At 48.9% G+C, this 19,059-nt stretch overlaps 1 protein-coding gene across 6 annotated transcripts in view; it reads right to left on the bottom strand.

Moving 5' to 3' along the window:
• SAMD4A (sterile alpha motif domain containing 4A) overlaps positions 1 to 9,999 on the bottom strand; it is a 202,874-nt gene extending 192,875 nt beyond the window's left edge. For 2 of the 6 annotated variants that reach the window (XM_070513660.1, XM_044773613.2), the window contains exons 1-2: positions 9,708 to 9,913; positions 8,002 to 8,558 (exon numbers count right to left, since the gene is read on the bottom strand). Coding sequence is in view for 4 of the 6 variants with exons in the window: in XM_044773613.2 (XP_044629548.1) it covers positions 8,002 to 8,197 (196 nt within the window). In the remaining 2 variants the exon portion in view is untranslated. Of the gene's footprint in view, positions 1 to 8,001; positions 8,559 to 8,672; positions 8,956 to 9,707 lie in introns of those variants that run through there. The other 4 variants (XM_044773616.2, XM_070513657.1, XM_070513659.1 and 1 more) reach the window with 4 other exon arrangements.
• Positions 10,000 to 19,059: the final 9,060 nt, after the last annotated feature.

Below are 19,059 nucleotides of genomic sequence, written 5' to 3'. Positions count from 1 at the left end.
GAAGAGATCGCACCCAACCAGTCTCTGGAATTAACATTCCTGCCCTTTCTAGCTCAACTTTACAGTCCACAGCATCAGCAGAAAAGCAATCTTTCCTGGATCCTCATTTTCCACGTGACACTGACCATTAGAACGCCTGGAAATGCCAGCAGGGGCACGTCCAAAAATCTCGGGAAGACGCTGCCACAGAGCCCAGCTCCGCCGCCCTCAAGCCCAGAGGCAGCTGGGGCTGTGAGAGACAGTTCGAATGTCTCTGAGCCTGGGGAAGTCACAGAGAGTTTCAAACTGCTCTCCTTGGAGAGTTAGTGTTGGGGGGGTGGAGATGGGGTGGGGGGCACCATCCACTCCCCATAAGCTTTCACGTAAGTTTTCATCTGCAAACAAAAATCTTCTGATACACATCCGCGAAACCTGAAAGCCAAGGTACCAACCACCTCTAAACCACCCTCCACCTCCAACAGTCTGTGACCTTTCTACTTGCAGTCTGGTCCACAGACCTGCAGCAGCAGCAGCACCTTGGGGGTGATAGGAAACGCAGGAGCTCTGCCCTGCCCCAGAGACCCCTCACCAAGAAATTTCAGCTGAATAAGACTCCCAAGTGATTTGTATGCACATCAAATGTTGAAAACTGGTCTGAGATACTTTTATCTTTTCCTATAAGTGTTTAAGATGTTTCTTCGTAACACTAGTTCTAATCAAAGTAACACACGGAAGTCTTCTACTGGGAAGAACCAAGAGAATGATTACTAAGTCTCATCATTTTATGGACCATTCTAGGGATAAAAGTATTGGGTGAGCAGATGTTTTGTTTCCTATCTTTAAGTATGCTAGAAATCAGAAGTGTTTGGGTTTCTCCTTCTTCCATTCAAGACATCATTCCTGACGGACAACATGCATTATGTTCACCTCTCTCTGATGCACTCAGACGCAGCCTTCAAAGGCCCAGGAGGCTGCCCCTTTACATGGGCCCTGCAGTGTCCCCCATTGTGTGGTTTCCTTCAGGAAGCTCACATTAAAGGGACTAAAAAGGCAAGAATCTCGTGAGTCCTAAAGCACGTGTTTCAAATGACCCACGTAGGTTCACTTCTTCCATTCATTACTTCCCGGACTTCCCAACCTACCCTGTCCTCTCGCTTCCCTCAACTCCAGTACTGTTCACTCATCAGAACCAGAACCTTCAGCAATTGCTGACGGTCTAATTACTATACAGTCACGTACTGAGTAACAACGTTTCGGTCAACGACCGACCAAGTATACGACAGTGGTCCCATAAGATCAGGACCATACAGCCTAGGTGTGTAATAGTCTATACCATCTAGGTTTGTGTAAGTACACGCTATAATGTTCGCACAACGACAAAATCACGCAAGGACACATTTCTCAAAACATATCCCCATAGTTAAGCGACACGACTCTACAGATAGGTAATAGATAGATAGAGATGTTTGTTTTACCTCCATCACTCGAGTGTAAGCTCCTTGAGAGGAAACATTACACCTACTTCACCTGGTGACACGGCACCCAGCTCTCCGCTGCAGTACTTGGTGAATTAACAGGTACTGAGGAACGTGGTCCCACAGTTTCTAACTGGATACCCTTTGCCAGGTAACTTTGACGGTATTATTCATTGTGTAAAAGAAAACACTGAATCATGTGCTTGATTTTTTTTCCTAGTAAACCAAGACAAAGAAAACTGTATTAAAATGTTGATACACAGAGTGGGAATAAAAGCCTAGAACTAGCTTATGAGGCCCAAGGAGTGACATGCTCCTACGTAAAAGCAGGCTCATTCCTCCAAACTCCAAGCCAGCTCTCGGGGGGCAGGCTTCAGAGCAAGGCCCAGGCCCTGACTGGCTAACTGAGAGAAAGCTTGGCTCCTGCTCTGAAATTTCTGCTTTCCGAGGGAGATTCCCGCCTCAGGCGGCTCCACAGGAGCAAAGAGCAGCTCAGAGGAGACTCCTGACTCTGCATCTTAATCTATGTGAATTGGATGAACGCAGTATGGCCTTGAAAGGAAGGATGAGGAGGGATGGAAAGGAAGGAACAGGCTAAAAACTCAAAGTAGCAATTATATTTTAAAAAGAAAAAAGATTTATATGAGCACCACATCTTCCCTAGCAAATGATTTACACTCAGGGAGGAAAACCTCCCAACTTCTCAGGTCAACGAGGAGTAGTATTTTCTCTCGTCTGCTGTTGTCAGTTCTCTTCAGAAGGATGAGAAGGATCCTACACTTCCGCAGGATGCACGGGAGCTTGCCGTTACTTCTCAGCCCTTCCGAGCCTCATCTCACCCTCCTTGGTTTGTTTAAACATAAACAAGCCCACTTGACAGCTGTCGAGTGTGTCTGCCTTTTACCTGCTTTCATGGGACCTGTTTATAACACCTACTCAGAGGCTGAAGGCCGTGAGCACCCAAGCTAAGCAACCAAACCCACCTTATTCCTAACAAAGAGCACCAGCGTCTATGACCCGCTACCCGTCCTCCCAGAACCACCCGAAGAAAATTACATCACCTACGGGAAACGTGCTTCAGACATAAAGCTCCTGTATATTTCATTCGACAAGATCATTTCTTCTTTTCACATGCACCAAATGAAGGAAAAAAAGTGTTGACAAGTTATTTGGGGAAACTGGGTCAGTGCCACATTTTCTTAGGACCCAACCTAACAGACAGTAGAACAAAAAGCCAAATGTAGAAGGTGCAGCAAAGTAGACACAGATCTTTTCAGGCTTCCAAGTCATCTCCAATCTCTTCTTGATAATCCTTTAAATAAAAAGATTTCATATCATTTAGGAAAACACTATTTGCATAAATTCCCTATTAATCAGAGGCAAATTCAAACCTGGTGGATAGAATAGGTCCTCACTGGATTATTAAGAAGTAGCTTCTGGACAATAACGAGGTTTTATTAGCTCCATTTTACAGATGACAAAACTGAGGCTCAGAAATTAACTGACTGGCCCAATCTGACTGATTTCAAAATCTGTACTCTAGGGGCGGGCCCTGTGGCCGAGTGGTTGCATTTGTGCACTCCATGTCGGCAGCCCAGGGTTTTGCTGGTTCAGATCCTGAGCACAGACCTAGCACCACTCATAAGCCATGCTGAGGCGGCGTCCCACACAGCACAACCAGAGGGACCTACAACTATGTACCAGGGGCGGTGGGGGAGGGTCGGGGAGAAGAAGAAATAAAAAACAAAGATTGGAAATCTATACTCTAAAAATCCTCTATGACATATACCCTCTCATGGATGTAAATAAATGGTCACCTGGACAATACCTTCTTTTCCTCTCTTTCTCAATCCTCTTTTCTCCCCTATATAGCAATGCTGACAGCAACAAAGCTGCCCTGAGCTGATGATGACACCAGGTGGCCAAAATGGAAAGTGTCTGAACCAAACTGCCTGACCTCCTATTTTTGCTTGTCAGAGGAGCATGCATATATTGGAAAGCTCTTTCCCCAAAGCATACAAACACACACAACTTTCATCTTCCCCCCGCTTCTTTTTGGTGAGGAAGAGTGGCCCTGAGCTAACATCTGGGCCCATCTTCCTCTATTTTGTATGTGGGACGCTGCTACAGCATGGCTTGATAAGCAGTGTAGGTCTGCGCCGGGGATCCAAACCTGTGAACCTGGCCGCCGAAGTGGAGCATGCTGAACACAGGGCTGGCCCCATACCTTTCATCTTTTAATTCCTTTCCCAAAAGTCTTATTGGGTTTTCTATCACCTCTGCAGGATTAAGTCCAAATGCCTTAGCTGGCCAAGTCCTGCAGACCCATAGCTTCTGTTTCAACTTATGCCTCTTAGAGCTCAACATTCTACACTCTTCCCGCCACTCTGAACTCACTATTTCCTGCACACAACTAGGCCTTCCCAGAGGCAACATTTTTATAAATGCTATCCTGTCTGCTTAGAAAATGTCTTCATGCCTGCTCTCTACAATCCTTTTTACATATTGAACCAACTCCTACTCATCCTTCAAAACTCAACTCGAAACATATCTCCTCTTCAGTGAAGTCCTCCCTGACTCCCCCAGGCAATTAGCTGCTAGGTTCACAGTGCTCCTGGAACCCCTCCTCCGACCCTTCTTTCCCCCATATCTATGCTTCAGTACCTATGATATTGTATTAGTCATTTACCCAACACTGAGTATCTATGAACCAGACACTGGAACATAAGAAGTTACCTTTGTTTTCCCACTGCCTAACACAGGGCCAGGAAAATAGCAGGCAGTCAGAGAACGTACGTTGAATGAATAAATGAAAGAAAGAACTACAAACAAGATCTTAGCCAGTATCATCAGGAAAACCTCTATCCTTCTGCTTTCCTTTCACGCCATTTGTGATCTAAAAAAGCATCTCGGGGTATAGCACACCTACACTATGGAAACCTAAAGACCATAACAATCACAGAACCAAAATCCTTACCCTCCGATGAGAATAAATACGCCCACAAGTCTTTTTCAATTTCCACAATTAGTTTTGTGTCAAGCACCACCATTTCCAATAATCCTTTCTCTTGTATTTAATTATAAGTAAAGCAACAAACTTTCTGTCCTTTATTTACTACAAACATATGCAATTTCCCCACAGAATACACACTGTTTTGTGAGTTAATAAGTCTTTGTGGATTCACTTGCAAATCTCCACTTATTACACTGTTTCCATTGGAAAATATATTTCAAGTCCACATGACAAACATCATAAATAAACAATGCCACACAACCTATTTTTCTTTGGGGAACTGCAGGTAAAGTCAGTGGGTTCCATTTTTGCCATTTTTAAGTATTACATGACCTGCAAGCCCTAGAAACAGTCATCGACAAACTGAGACTGGCCCCAAGTCTCAACGTTAACCTGGGCTGTGGCTGAAGGGCACCTATCTAAGGTTACGAAGGTTCTGGAAACCAGCCTCCACTTAGAGAGCTGGTCATGACCAAACCTGGAGGGAAACACACACACGATAAATCCACAGGGACTGACTCAACTGTCTTCTCTGGATTTCAGATGACCATGAACCTGGGGCAAAGGATGAACCAGTGACCCACCAGGTTCTCAATAAATGCTAAATTCAAGAGAATGAAAAGAAAGAATGTCAGAAAGTATCAAATACATCCCATGGATCTGAAAGAAACCACGTTTAATGTGAAGAATTCTCTCTCCATCTAAAGTTAGTACCGGAGAAAACAGAGCCACGTTCATACTAATACTAATTATATTTTTTATTATACTGAGATCAAGCTCCAGATACAAATTTGGTTCCCATTTACCAAGATTTAAAATCTCTCAACACCAGAAGAAATACGTGTGTTAGTTTAATTGGTGATGACAAAATAAAGGAGACACGCTGATTTGGATGTGGGCAACCTCAGCAGCCAGCGAGCGTCACCCCACACAGCCCAGGTTTCCGAGGCAGCGGGGCTTCACACCAGAACAGCTGTGGCGGTCAGTGATCTCGAGGTCAACATTTCCAAAGTTTATGGCATCTTTCCTTCTCTTTGCAAAGAGCATATTTAAAACCGTATAATTCAGGGCAGTTCACTCTCATTGATGGTAAACAGCCGTCATTGCTTTATGTTGTTATAAAGTAACACCTGTGGGCTCAACTGAGGGTTCCTACCCTAACGTTTCCAAACCCTCATGGGTTTTACTCCCAATTCTTCTGTCTAAAGTCACGATTTTTCTGTCTCCCTGGTTGTCAAGCCGTCATCGGTGACTTTTCACTACTGGTTACAGCAGCCCCTCACCCCATTCTGAATGTGCCCTTCCTCATATGCTGTGGATTATTTTTCAAACTAAAAATATGTTAGGATTGTTGTCTGCAATAAGAGTGAGTATGTTCTGAGAGCCGGTCTGAAGTGTTCTCCCAGACTTTACGCCACCTATTCAGGTTGCTGAGTGGGCATTTCCGCCCCTTTCCTGGTTCTCGGCTTAGGCTCCAGACACACAGGAGAGCAGCGCTGCAGGCTCAGGCAGGCTCGGACGCCTTGAGCTCTTTAGGATCCCCATACGGCAGAAGGAAACCAAACCATCACACGACCTCACTAATGAATTTCTGTCCTGGCCACACAACAAAACAAGCGCAAAGGTTTCCAAGGAAGCAAATGTCCAGGTTGAAAGACTGAAACGGTCCGTACCTTTCTTTCACAGTGGTTCTGGATTTCGTACATCTACAGCATTTAGCAGCACGAACGGGTAGGTATCTTACGCAAGTAAGAAAATTTTTGGGGGGAAAAAATTACCAAATGACTTTTAAAAACATACAGAAGTGCGGTTTTTTCCTTGATTTACTAAATTACAAGATCTTTAAAGTAAACAACGTGTTTTTAACACCATACATTTAATTTCTTCACTTACTAAACTGCTGCCATATTGGGAAAAGTCTTCTCCTTTACTCACAGTGAAAAAACGCTGCTCTAACATTTGAGTAACCTAAAGATTAGTCATCATTATTTTAAACAATCCCTACAAGCGCTGAAGGCAAGCATTCAACATAAACTACTGTACTTAAGTCCTGTGCATTCTATAAAATGCAAACATTTATATAAACCTTGTTTGTCAAACCCGAGAAAGCAAAATGAAGCAGGTGAACCAGGCTACGCCGTCACATTAAGGACGGAAGTAAGAGGTGGACCATCGGTCATCCCAGTTACGCTTCCGCACTCTCATGAAAGAGGCTGGCCCTTCAGCTATAAAGGAAGAAATGAAGGCAAAGGGCCCTTTAAGTAAGGAAGTGAGCTGTCAGGCTCCAACTGACTCCCCGTGGGCCTGTGGGATTCCCTCAGCACCGCCTTCCATACTTGGCAGCACAGGATCCTCTGGGTGCAGTCCTGTCTGGTCAGGAAAAGGACTGCGAGGACTTCCAGCGGTCACTTCCAGCCAATGATGCTATATATGGGAACATCCCATCCTAGTGTTTTCAGCATCATGAGCACCACTCCAGGGAGAAGTGAGCAGGCCAGCTTTCCTCTCGCTGCCCTCATGGCACACTCACTTCGTGTCTCCAGGCCCTGCTGCCCTGGACTGGACCTTGCCATCAAACACCAGGGCAGACCTCTGCTGAGCCTTGCAGGCTGGCGGCTCTACCAGGAAACAGCTGGAGGGGCCCGGGCGATCTTTTCTCTGCGTAAACGCTGGGGGCTCTGTTCACCCTCCCGCTGCAGCACGAAATAAGAATTTCCCCCATCCAAAATTACAACCAACAGGCCCTCCCCCCAGCCCCCATCCTCACCCCACCCCCTGCAACCCCAGGACATTCTCTCAGTCTGTCACCAGCCATGCTGGCCAATAGCAAACTGCTGAACCTTTCGCGTATGTTACCTTTCTACACTAGTCGACGTGTCTGTAAACGCTAGCAGGGTAATATGAAACAATTCTGTTACATTCAGTGAAGTTTCCTAACAAAAAGCATGAAGGACCCCCATTCCTGCCTGCTCTCTAGGACACCCTTTCTACAAGATGCATATCAACACGAATCACGTCGTGACAGACAAGGACAACCACGGAGTCTCGGAACCGCAAATACCCCTTCAGTAGTCTGTAGCGTCACCTACATATTATTCTAAAACTGGATTATCCGTGGGGAAAAACGAATAATAGATGGATTTTCATGTATTCTTCCCACAGCCTAATCAAAGCTTGGCTTCTGAAAGGCAGTCCTGGGCTGCTTCACGTGTAGCTGAAATTCAGAGAGCCACGATGCCCAAATGAAGAAAAAGCAAAAGCCCAGAAAAATCCAGACTCTACGTGACCTGACTGACTTATTCCCCAGGAAACTGCATGAGAGAAAATCAATCATTCAGGCTACCGTAGTTACCACACGGAACGGCCCGAAGGAGGTGGCAGTGGGCAAAACACCGAGGCGGCCCGCAGGGTGGGCGGTGGCGGGCGCGGGGCGGGGCGCTGGGGCTGCCCAGGGCCGGTCCCCGGGCGGCGGCGGCGGCGGGGCCGCCCGGGCCGGGGTGGGGGGGGGTGGGGGGGCGGGGAGGCGGGACTTACCGGGGCTGTTGGCCTCGCCCTCGAGGACGTGCAGCTCGGCGCAGTCGGCCAGCGAGTGCTCCAGGCAGAGCTGGAGGAAGCGGGCCTGGGTCTGGCTCACGCGCTTGAGCAGCGACAGCAGCGCCACGGTCTGCTCGCACTCGTTCCAGCCCTTAAACCAGCCCGCCAGCACCCCGACCTGGTCGCGAAACATCATGGTTAGGGGGCGGCCCTCGGTCTACGGAGCCCCTCGCGCCCGGCCTGGCCCGCCCGCCCCAAAGTTCGGCGGCGCCGCAGCCCCAGGCGGCCCGGCGCCGCGCGCTGCAGGTTCGGCCTCGGCTCCTGCCCCTGCCGTCCGTTCAGTTACGGTCCCGCGGTTCTGGCTGATTTCCCCAGAGGCGATGACAGACAGTAGCGCGGAAATGTTTCTTTCTTAAAAAATAACGATTTTTTTAAAACTCCCCAGAAGCCACACAAACTGAATCGAGAATGCTCTTCCCCCTTCTCGGCTTCGGGATGGTGATTTCCGGCGGCCCGGGTCTCTTCCTTCACACCCGCATTCCCGAGGGCGATCACCACTGGAAGGAGAGAGAGGCTGCAGTGAGACCTCGGCTACGAGGCAGCGCGCCGGAGACGGGCGCATCCCAGGGGCGGGGGACTGGGCCCCCCAATTCCGGCCGCCCCCTCTGCACCTGGATGCCGGAGAGGAGCTATTCCTGTTCTGGGAATGGCAAGAAGTCTCCTTCCCAGGTGCTGGAGGAGACCCCACGGCTTCCTGTTGCTGCCGCCGCGAACGGCTGATACTCCCCACACCCCCAACCCGGGGTGGCCTCAGGGGCTGTGCCGAGAACGCCAGCGCCAGCAACAAATCCCGCGCAGAAAACTTGCAATGCGGCTGCGGGGGGCGCGGGGGTGGGGGTGGGGGCGGGGGCTAATGCAAAGCAGAGGCGGAGGCAGCGGCAGCCTCAGTTCCTTCCTCCTCCTCCTCCTCCTCCTCCTCCTCCCGGAGAAGCAGCCGAGTGGCTGCAGCTCCATCTACAGCAACAGCCAGCATCTCCACCGCCAGGCGCCCCTCTGGATTTAGGCCGTGAGCAGCCGCGGCAGCAGATCGAGACAAAAATAAACTTTCCCCACCCAAAGCTCCGCGCCCAGCGGGCGGAGGCGCAGCGGAGCCCCGGCTCCCCCGCGCCGCGCCGCTCCAGCCCACCCCGGGCGGTCTCGGAAGGCCTGCTCCGCCTGAGCGGTCAGATGTGTGCGTGCGTGTGCGTGCGTGTGTGTGTGTGTGTGTGTGCGTGTAGGCGCATGTGTGCTCTAGGCATTCTGCCCCCGCTGCCGCCGCCTACGGACGGGTCTGTCCGGCCCAGCGCCTGCGAGTCCCAGGCCGAGGGCGGCGCGGCCCCGGCGCACGCCGAGCGCAGAGACAGCCCGAGCCCGCGGCACCGCTTCCCCGGCGGACAGGGCGGCTCTGCTGGGACTGCGCCGCGGGCACACGCCCCCCAACGACCGCAAAGAAGAAAGTTCGGCTTCAGGGGCTCCCCCCGTCCTATCCCTGTCCTGATGGCCGCCCGCGGCCGAGAGGAGAGCCCGGTCAGCCCTCGAGGAGCGGCTCGCTCCCAGCATCGCGCTTCCCGGCTCCCAGAACTTCTCGAGAGAAGGGGGAAGTCCTCGGGAAGGGGACCCAGTGGCCCGCAGGTCCCCTGCGGGGGGCGGAAGGGAGGGGAGCTCACCTCGGCGCGGCTCATCCTGGCGGCTGGGGGCCCCGCGCGCGGCTCGGGGCCGCGGCGGCTCTCAGCGAGGTTGGGGGCGCCCGGAGCGCGGGCCGCGGGCCATGCCGTCGGGGCGGGCGGCGCGGAGGGAGTGCGGCGCTGCGGGTCCGGGCCGCCGCTGCGGCCGCCTCCCGTGTCGGCTCGCGGAGGACTGAGCCGCCCGAGCCGGAGCTCCCCACATGCTACTGATTAACATACACCATTACATCATGGGCTTGGCAGGGAGCGCCCGAGCGGGGGGAGAGGAACCCGGGCGGCGGCGGCGGCACGCGGGGGGAGTCGGGGGAGGATCCCCGACCCGGCTGGCGGTGGGGGTGGGGTGGGGGGGCGGATTCCTAAGTGGGGACCAGAAAAGGGGAGGGGAGTCGAGAGGGAGGAGCCGGATGGCGCAGAGGGGTCGGGTTGGAGGAACCTCCCAGCGGAGGCAAGAAGTTTGGGGAAGGGGAGGGGTCCGAGTGAGTTGCTGCCTGCGTGTCCTGGAGGGGCTGGGGCGCTCTAGCGCCGGAGCGCCGGCAGGAGGGGAGCTGGAGGACGCTGGAGCGGGGCGGTGCTGCCACGGCCGCGCGCCCTTGGGAATGGGTTCGCCGACTCGGGTGACCCCTTGGCCTTACTGGGGCCGGGGAGTGGCAGAGTGGCTTAGCCCGCGGACGCTGGAGACCTGGGGTCACTGCCGCTGGGGGCGTGGACGGGTACCGGGGGTCGCGGACGCGAAGGGCGGAGGCGGCCGAGGGGCGGTGCGCAGAGCTGGACGTGCCAAGGCGGCGGGCGTCTGGCTGCCCTGGACCGAGGAGCGCGAGAAGTGCCCGGCCGGATCACCGCACGCCCGGGTCGGGCCTGGGACGCCCTTTGCTCCTGTCGGCGGCCTCCCGCGGGCCCCGCGCCCCTCGCTCTCCCCGGGGAAGCCGCCTGACTTCGGGGGCCAGCCTCGGAGCTATGTCTGGCGCGCGGGCTGCGGCTCGGGCCCGGAGCGGAGGCGGGCGAGGCCACCTGTCGGCGCGTCTGAGCGCTGGGCCGGGCCGCCTGGTCTGCGCGAGGCCGGGCCGGGCCGGGCAGGGGCTGCAGCGGCGCGCGCGGCGCGGGAGACGAGAGGAGAGGGGCGTGCGGCGCCGGCGCCGAGCGGGACGAGCTGGGCCGGGAAGGTGCCCCGGCTGGTCTCGAAAGGAGAGGGGTGGTTTAAAATGCCCTAAACCCTAAAAATCACTGCACCTTCTAACAATAGTTAAATATTCACAGGCGGACTTGACCAAATCCAGGCAATCGCCGTGTTTTCAGTGAAAACACTGAGCCTTCGAACATTTTCTCCAGCAACTCGAGGAGTTATTTATGAAAGTACTTCTGAGAAATCGGTGAAACGCATGCCTCAGACCCAGCTTTCCCTACTCTCGCTAAGGCAGTATTTTTGAAGATAAAGTATCTGAGATATTATTCCACTAAATAACGCTTCCGTCTTTCAACTCCAGCATATGTCCCTGGAATTTCAATCCTCGCTTCCTTCCTTCCTCAAAACTAGTTTCTGCACCGTTTAGTTGGTGTCAGACATGTGACAGCACCTAACCATCTGTTGGGGAATTGAAAGGTCTTGTGGAGCTGCAAAAACTTAAGTGTTACCATTAAAATAGGGTGTGTGAATGACTTTTTAAAAATTCATTATTAGCCAGCCAGGAAAGATACCTGCAAAATTTAATGAATATTTTGGCCTAAAAGCAAGAATTCTAGACTCAGTGTTTGATTTTTGTTTTGTTTTGTTTTTATGGAGGCAGAGAAGCTTGACATATTTTCTCCAAGACACTGCTGTCAATTAGCTTGTCCTGAGTCACAACTTCCGTCAGGAAGAGGGGAGAGGGTTCGGGCACGCCTGCCACGCTTGCAAGTGTGTGCCTTGCGATCAACTGCAGCCAAAGCAGAAGCTCCCAATCTGGAGCTTTTGGAAGCCCCCAAGAGCGATTTCTTTTTAAGAAAGTGAAAGAAAGGTCGGTTTCATTAACTTGTTTATTGTCACCTGCACTTCACTAAACGAATAGTAAAAGTAAAAAAAGAAAAACAAATCTGAAGGCAAATCTTCAAGAATCGTACTTATGCTGAAGAAAAGAAATACTGCCACCTACTGGAAGATTGTAGTTCTTGCAGCAGCGCTTGACCTAGAGAAAGGTCTTGACTGAGCTCATTTTTGAGCTATTTTTAAGAAATACGAAGATGAGCATGACATGAGTGACCAGTCCCCTTGTTTTTGTGGGTTTACAATACTCGTGATTTCCCTTGCCTCTAGGCTTTTCTCTGATGGGAAAGGAAGTGAAGGGAAAACCCAGCTGGGGGCTGCTCCACTGTTCCTCACAGAGAGTGAAGTCAGGACTCGGAAGGAGGAAAAGCAATGCCATCAGCTAAATAGATGTTTTTGTATTGTGTGGAGTTTTTTGTGAACCTGTACCCAGTTCTTATGGATAGCTAAGAAGTGTTGTAGGGTCTGGGCTGTGCCTGAGTGGTTAAGTTCGCGCACTCTGCTTCCAGGGGTCACACGGTTTCCGCATTCGGATCCCGGACTCGGAACAGGCACCGCTCATCAGGCCACGCTGAGGCGGCGTCCCAAAATGCAGAACCAGAGCACTCACAACTAGAGTGTGCAACTATGTACTGGGGGGCTTTGGGGAGAAGAAGGAGGAAAAAAAGAAGACTGGCAACAGATGTTAGCTCAGGGCCAATCTTTAAGAAAAAACGAAAAAAGTGGCTAACAAGCACTAAATATCCACATCGATTGGAAAAGGAATTTAAAAATGGGAGAAAGGAGATTATTAATATGTCTATGTTCACTATATTCCTATTTACTCACTTGAAAAACACCTATTGTTCCCCGCCTACTTGGTGCCAGGCTCCGGGGTAGGCAGCAAGTACACAGAGGGCAGGGACTGCGTCTGCAATGGTGCCTCCACCAAGACTCCTGTGTGAATAAAAGATCAGATCAAATTATCAAGCCAGTTAACATTCTCAACATCATTTGCTTTTCTCTTCCCTGGAATCTGGGAAGGGAAGAAATTGGTGTCTGCTCAGTGAATAATACTTTTGGTCAAATAACTCAAATGTTTCAACGATGACTAATTCCAGATAAATCAGTGTCATGTTTATAAATCACTGCTTAAGAAGATGTCTAGGTGTTGTCTGTATCAATAAGGCGTCTCAAGGAGCCCATGACTGTGTGTTTTAAATTCATATTTCTTCTAGCAGTAGTAAGAAACCAAGAAAAAGAGATGCATTGGATATAGACACATGAGAGTAAGTGATCTTTAGTTATGTGCCATATGAATTAGTAAAAGATGTAGAATCTCCACACAGAGGTAAATGACAGTGAATAATTATCATTCATTCAATCATTCCATAAATATATTTTGAGTGTTTATTCTGTGTCACGTCATCAGGATACAATGTCAAAGATAGACGGTGCTTCCTATCTAACATAAAAGCCCATACATATATAATTTATAAGGAAAATTTAATATACAGTTATATTAAATTTAATATAAAAGAAATTTATAAATTTTCATATATCCATTATACATTAAAATATAGATTTTATTATATATGTGCATAGGAAAAGGTGTAAAAATATTTACACCCAAATGGTAACTACTGTTGATTTTCCCTGTATGGTAGAAGATAATAATCCTCCGTAATTATTATCTCATTTGTCTATATTTTCTAATTTTTCTACCATAAGTGAAAAAGTTAAAACAAAACACTGCATGAGCTCAGAACCACTAACTAAAATTAAATTTAGAAAGTATCCTAAAGAAACTGTTCTGTAAAACTGAAGTCTTCGACTCCCAAGAACTGCTCATGAATCTGTTTTGCTTCCTCCCTGGGTCTTGTCCTGGCCTCATCACCGCCTCTCCCCGCCTCACTGGTAGTCTTTCCTCTTCCCAGCTCAGACACTTTCTGTGGTTTCTGAATCAACGTTGAATATGTTCCAGGCTCTTTGGCCTGAAATACAGAAGGTCCAGCATTTGGCCACTATCTGCTGCTCTGGACTTCTCTCCCACGTTTCATTCCCTAATTCATTCAACAAGAAGTATTTACTGAGGGTAAGTCACTGTACCAGGCAAACAGAGGATATAGAGGTGGCAGAGGAAGCAGGGTCTCCTCAGTGTCTGGTGGGGAGCACAAAGGATGCTGGTGGCACACACGCACTGCATGAAAAGGCACAATATGTGGTGCGTCTAGGGGATGGCCACAGAGTGTTGAGAGAGACCATAAGAGGCAGAAATTCTGCCAGAAAATTCAGAAAGATGCTATGTATCTGGTCCTTCTGATTTGGTGCTCATGGGATGAATAGTTTCAACAGAGATGAGCAAAATTTTAAACACTGATAGCATCCACTTGGGGCCAGGAGGTCTAGAAATTGTTTGTGTCAGTAAAGTGTCCTGAGAACTTCAGGTCGGAGTATTTTCAGTCCATCTTTCTCCTTGCAGTAATAAGATAAAGCAAGAAGAAATGCAGGCCTTCCCAGACTTTGCTAGTAGCAGTATGCTAGTGAAAAGAGATCCAACAGTACCTATTAAATTAGTCATATCCTTAAGCTGGTAATCCCATTTTTAGGACTCTATCCTACTGACGTAAAAGCATCATTACTATAAAGTATACTGCAGTACAAGCATAAATACAAGAATGTTAACTTCAGCGTTGTTTGTAGTAGAAAACACTAGAATACAAGGGGCTGGCCCCGTGGCCAAGTGGTTAAGTTCGCGCTCCGCTGCAGGCGGCCCAGTGTTTCGTTAGTTCGAATCCTGGGCGTGGACATGGCACTGCTCATCAGACCACGCTGAGGCAGCGTCCCACATGCCACAACTAGAAGAACCCACAATGAAGAATACACAACTATGTACCGGGGGGCTTTGGGGAGAAAAAGGAAAAAATAAAATCTTTAAAAAAAAAAAACAAAAAACACTAGAATACTTAACCTGTACAGGAATGGGTGAGTAAATTATCAAACCTCCATACCATCAATCTTATACATATTTTTTAAATATGACATACTTGGAAAAACTGCATCAAAAATATGACAGATGATGGATGGATAGAGGGATATGTAAGTAAAGTAATATGTGATAAGATAAATATGGCGGAACACTAATTGTAGAATCTAGATGGTGAGTATGTAGGTGGTCACTATTCACTTCTTCCAACTTTTCTGTATGTTGATGTTTACAATAAATTGTTGAGGTCAAAAAGGATGAGTCAAATTTATATGTATTGGCCTAGAAATAAGCTTTTTAAAAAAGTCATAGAATAACGTGTGTGCTCTGATTCCATTTTTGTGGTTAAGAAAGCCAGCTCCAGAGCAAGACTCTTGGAACCCAGCCCATCCTTGCTTGCCCTTTGACCTTTTACTGATGAATTCCCACTCTCTGCCTCATTTTCATCAGCAACAAACGTACCTCATTGTTGTGAGGCGTCAATAAGTTAATACATTTAAATTTCTTAAACAAGTGCCAGGCATATAGTCTAAGTGTTCAATAAATGTTCTGTTAACTAGAACATTTTGATAGTTTGAGAGGGAAAAAGAGGTTATGTGGGGTGGGAGAGAGCAAACCTGTGTCTCTCTATAAATATACTGTAAATACAGACATACGCGTATTTGTATGGGAATGTTTGAATGTTCAGTGCAACCCCATGAGGAAACAATCAGACAAATCCAGAAAGAGAGACGTTCGCCAAGACAACTGGCCTGGAAAACATGGTAGGAGGACTGTTTCAGATTCAAAGAGACAAAAGGCACATAGCCATACCCAGTGCATCCTCCCTGATCACATCCAGGTTTGGAAAAAATAGCCATAAAAGACATTTGGGGGGCGATTGGGGAAATTTTGAAGGAAGGCTGGGAATTAGCTGATAGGCGATTATTGTTAGTTTGTTAGATGTGATCATGGTGTTGTGGTTACGGAGGAGAATCCTTTTTTGTTGTTTCTCAAGGATATTCACAGGAGGTGTTTGGGTGAGAGGTCAAGATGTCTGCAAGTTTCTTTGAAATCCTTCAGCAAAAACCACCTGCACAGACATGCAGGTAAAGCAAACGGGGCAGACGATGCATCAGGTGGTGAGTGTAATGGCTGTACAGTGGGCTAGCCTTTCACATTCTCTGTATGTTTAAGAAAAATTTGAAAAACAAAGTTAGGTAGAAAAGTTTTAAAACACAGAGATGGGATTTGTGAACAGCCTTTGCAAAGGTAGGGAGATGTGCAAGTTCATTCGTAAATGCTGTCAACACTTTGGCATTAAGAACAAAGGTTTGAATTGTAATATCAAACTTTAATGTTTCTCAAAGTGAGGTCCGTGAACCTGGAGCGTCGGAATCACCTGGGGGCTTGTTTTAAAACGCAGAGCCCCAAGTTCCTCTGTCGATGTACTCAATCAGAGTCTTAAAGGGCCCAGGTGAACTTCCCCGTCCCAAGACACACCTGGAGTATTTAGTAAACATCCAGATTCCCTGGCCCCCTGCCCAGTAATTTTGATTCACTTGGGCTGAGGCTTGAGAATCTGTATACTTTGAAAACGGTCTAGGTTATTTTGTGCTCGGGCTAGTTTGGAAAACACTGAGTTGGAAAACTCTGAAAAGCCTCAATGTAGAGTTTCCTAAACACTGTTGAGAAGAATCCACTGGACTGCTGGGAGAAGCCACCCATCTTTGCACACCTCACCCAAATCTTCCACAGAGAATCTTCTGGAGGTCGGCCTGGAAGTCTGTATTTTTATCAAGAGCTTCTGGTGATTCTCGACCTCGGAAGAGTTGGGCAAGTACCAGGGCACAGGTGTGCAAAGCCATGCGAAAGGATGGCCTGTGGAAGCAGCGGAGTCAGCCACAGCAAGAGTGGAGGGGGTGCCTCTGCAGTGCCCGCGGGGCCCTCTCCACACGGAAGACAGCACCTTTCTCTTCTCGGTGGCACTCGGGTACAACCCCAGCGTGTCCTTGTCCCCACATTCCAGTCCTGAGAATCTGATTGGAAGATGCCTTCCCACAAGGAGTGTCTGCAGATGGAAATGTGCTGGCGGGAGTGTGCATGCGTTGGGCACCCTGGCAGTGTGAGTTCTCGCTGTAAATTAATCCTGTAGCATGCTGGATGGATGCCAAAACCTCATAAGCTTGCTGAAAGTATGTCAGCCCCTGAAAGATGGACTAATTCTTTTTTCTTTTCTTTTTTTAGCCTGCAAAAAGGAGAGCCCTGGTGAATTTGCTAGGGTAAGTCTGTCACTTCGGATGTTTCTGGGGAAACACCCAGACGCCTCTCTCCAAACAACCTCCCCCTCTGTTTCCCTGTGAGCTGCTGCAGCAGTTAGACAAGCGGTCTCTGTCACCGAGATAAGGGTGTCGCAGTGGCACAGTGGACGCCCACCCAGACACACTGGAAATAGGCCCTGCCTGACCCTGCCTGCGGCCCCTTGCAGTCTCATTGGCATGCTGCAGCCCCCTGGCCTGCATTCAGTTCCTCAAGTGCGCCAAGCTCCTTCCTTTCTCAAGGCCTTTACACTTACTATTCCTGGAGGATTATGTCTTTCCGGCTCCGCATGTAGCCCTTCAAAAGGCTGACTCCTCCCTTAGGTCTTAGCTCAAATGTCACCTTCTCAGAGGAGCCTTTTTAGACCACACTCTTGCCAGTAGTGGCCCTTTCTTTATGGTAGCACTTAACACAAACAGAAATTACATCGTTTATTCATCTATTTACTTCTTTGCTATCTGTCTGCCCATAACAGATTTCAAGCTCTACAAGTACAGGACTGGGGCTGGGTCTGCCTTAGTCACCCTTAGAACCTCCGTATCTTCAAAGACCTACCACACAGAAATTCACAGTCAGTACCTGTGAGCGGAAGGAATGAGTCTCAGGGTTGGAAGGGGCCACAAAAGACCCCAGGCCCAGTGCCCCGACCTCACTTTGAGAAACATTAAAGTACTTAAACACTCTCCAGCAGAGTTGGAGACCCAGTCCATGGCCTGGTGCCCAGTCTATGAGTGTGTTTTCACCCAAACTGCAGCAAAGCCAGATGAGCAAGAAGAGTTTTTTTTTCACTGCTCTAAACGTATTCAACTTAAAGGACTTCACTCTGAGATTATGCTCTTCCTATTTTAGGGGTATTAAAGTGTCTTATATTAAATCACTGTGGTAGTAAGTGGTATTTGGCTATTTATGTCTTTATTTGGAAAAATAAAAACAAAAACTTGGCGACTTTAGTTGATCTCCTGGTTTTTCTGTCCCCTGAAATTCAGAAGTCTGGAGGTCACAGCCACATCCACGCCTCTTAGCGGCTGTTTAGATGAGGCTCGATTGGCCATTGCATCCCTGGTTGGCGTGACGATTAAGATGTGCTTTCCATAAGCCTTTGGTCTGTCTCTCCGTCACTCCCGCCCATGGCAGCCATGGATGGAAGCGCACCCTCAGCTCTCCTTTAAGAGCCTGCTGCAGGCTGCTGCTGCCAACTCCAGCTGCTGCCTCTTTGCTCAGGGACATGCCATCCACTTACTAGAGATTTTCTCAGAACTGTGCTTTGGTCTGAGGCTTTTCCTACCCAATCTTTCTTCCTTCTCTCCTTTCACAGTCCTAGTCTGAAGGCTCTCCTTGCCTAGTCCTGCTCCCTTCCCATTTCACCTGCACAGGCATTTACCCCAATGAATAGTGTGTGCATCCAACCTTGTCTTGGCATCTGCTTCTGGGAACAGACATACTACCCATTGGCTTAAAGTGGGCCTGGGAATTGGACAAGGGATTCCAAACGTGATCTGACCATCTGTACGACCATGGATAGTTTACTTAATCTCTTCGTCATCTGTAAGTTGCAGATACTACTACTCATCTCACAGAGTCTTGCGACTTGAGGGCAGAGCATGTGAAGTGCCTTACAGAACCTGCCCCTCAAATGGTAATGGCCTGTCCCCACCCGTTACCACTGTGAGAAAACTGAAATGTCTACACAGAAGCTGTTCTGATCTATGAAAAAGCACTTTATAGCTTCAAGGAAAAAGTGAACAAAAGCATAGATTTTTTTTGAAAGTTGCATATTTTAAAGGACCTGAAGCCTCCTAGGGTTATCAGTGTGTAATACCAGACAATCTCCTGTAAACTGAGTTTAGTGAAAGAGCAGATGGTGGGGCAGTAATCTGAGAGGAACGGGATTTAGGAGAGCTGGAAGCATGGCTGGCAGGCTGAGAACCGTTGAAGGAGAGCAGCCCAGGTGCTTCTCTGTGCTCCGCACTCAGGAAGGGCACAGAGCCCTGACGTGTGTGCAGGCACGTGCAGACTGCTCAGGTCAAAAGGTAGATAAGTAATTGACTATTAGA

Source organism: Equus asinus, chromosome 7 (genome assembly GCF_041296235.1).
Source record: "Equus asinus isolate D_3611 breed Donkey chromosome 7, EquAss-T2T_v2, whole genome shotgun sequence".
NCBI classification, from domain to species: domain Eukaryota; kingdom Metazoa; phylum Chordata; class Mammalia; order Perissodactyla; family Equidae; genus Equus; species Equus asinus.
Note: the sequence above shows the minus strand (reverse complement) of the source record. Positions and strands in the feature narration are given on the sequence as shown.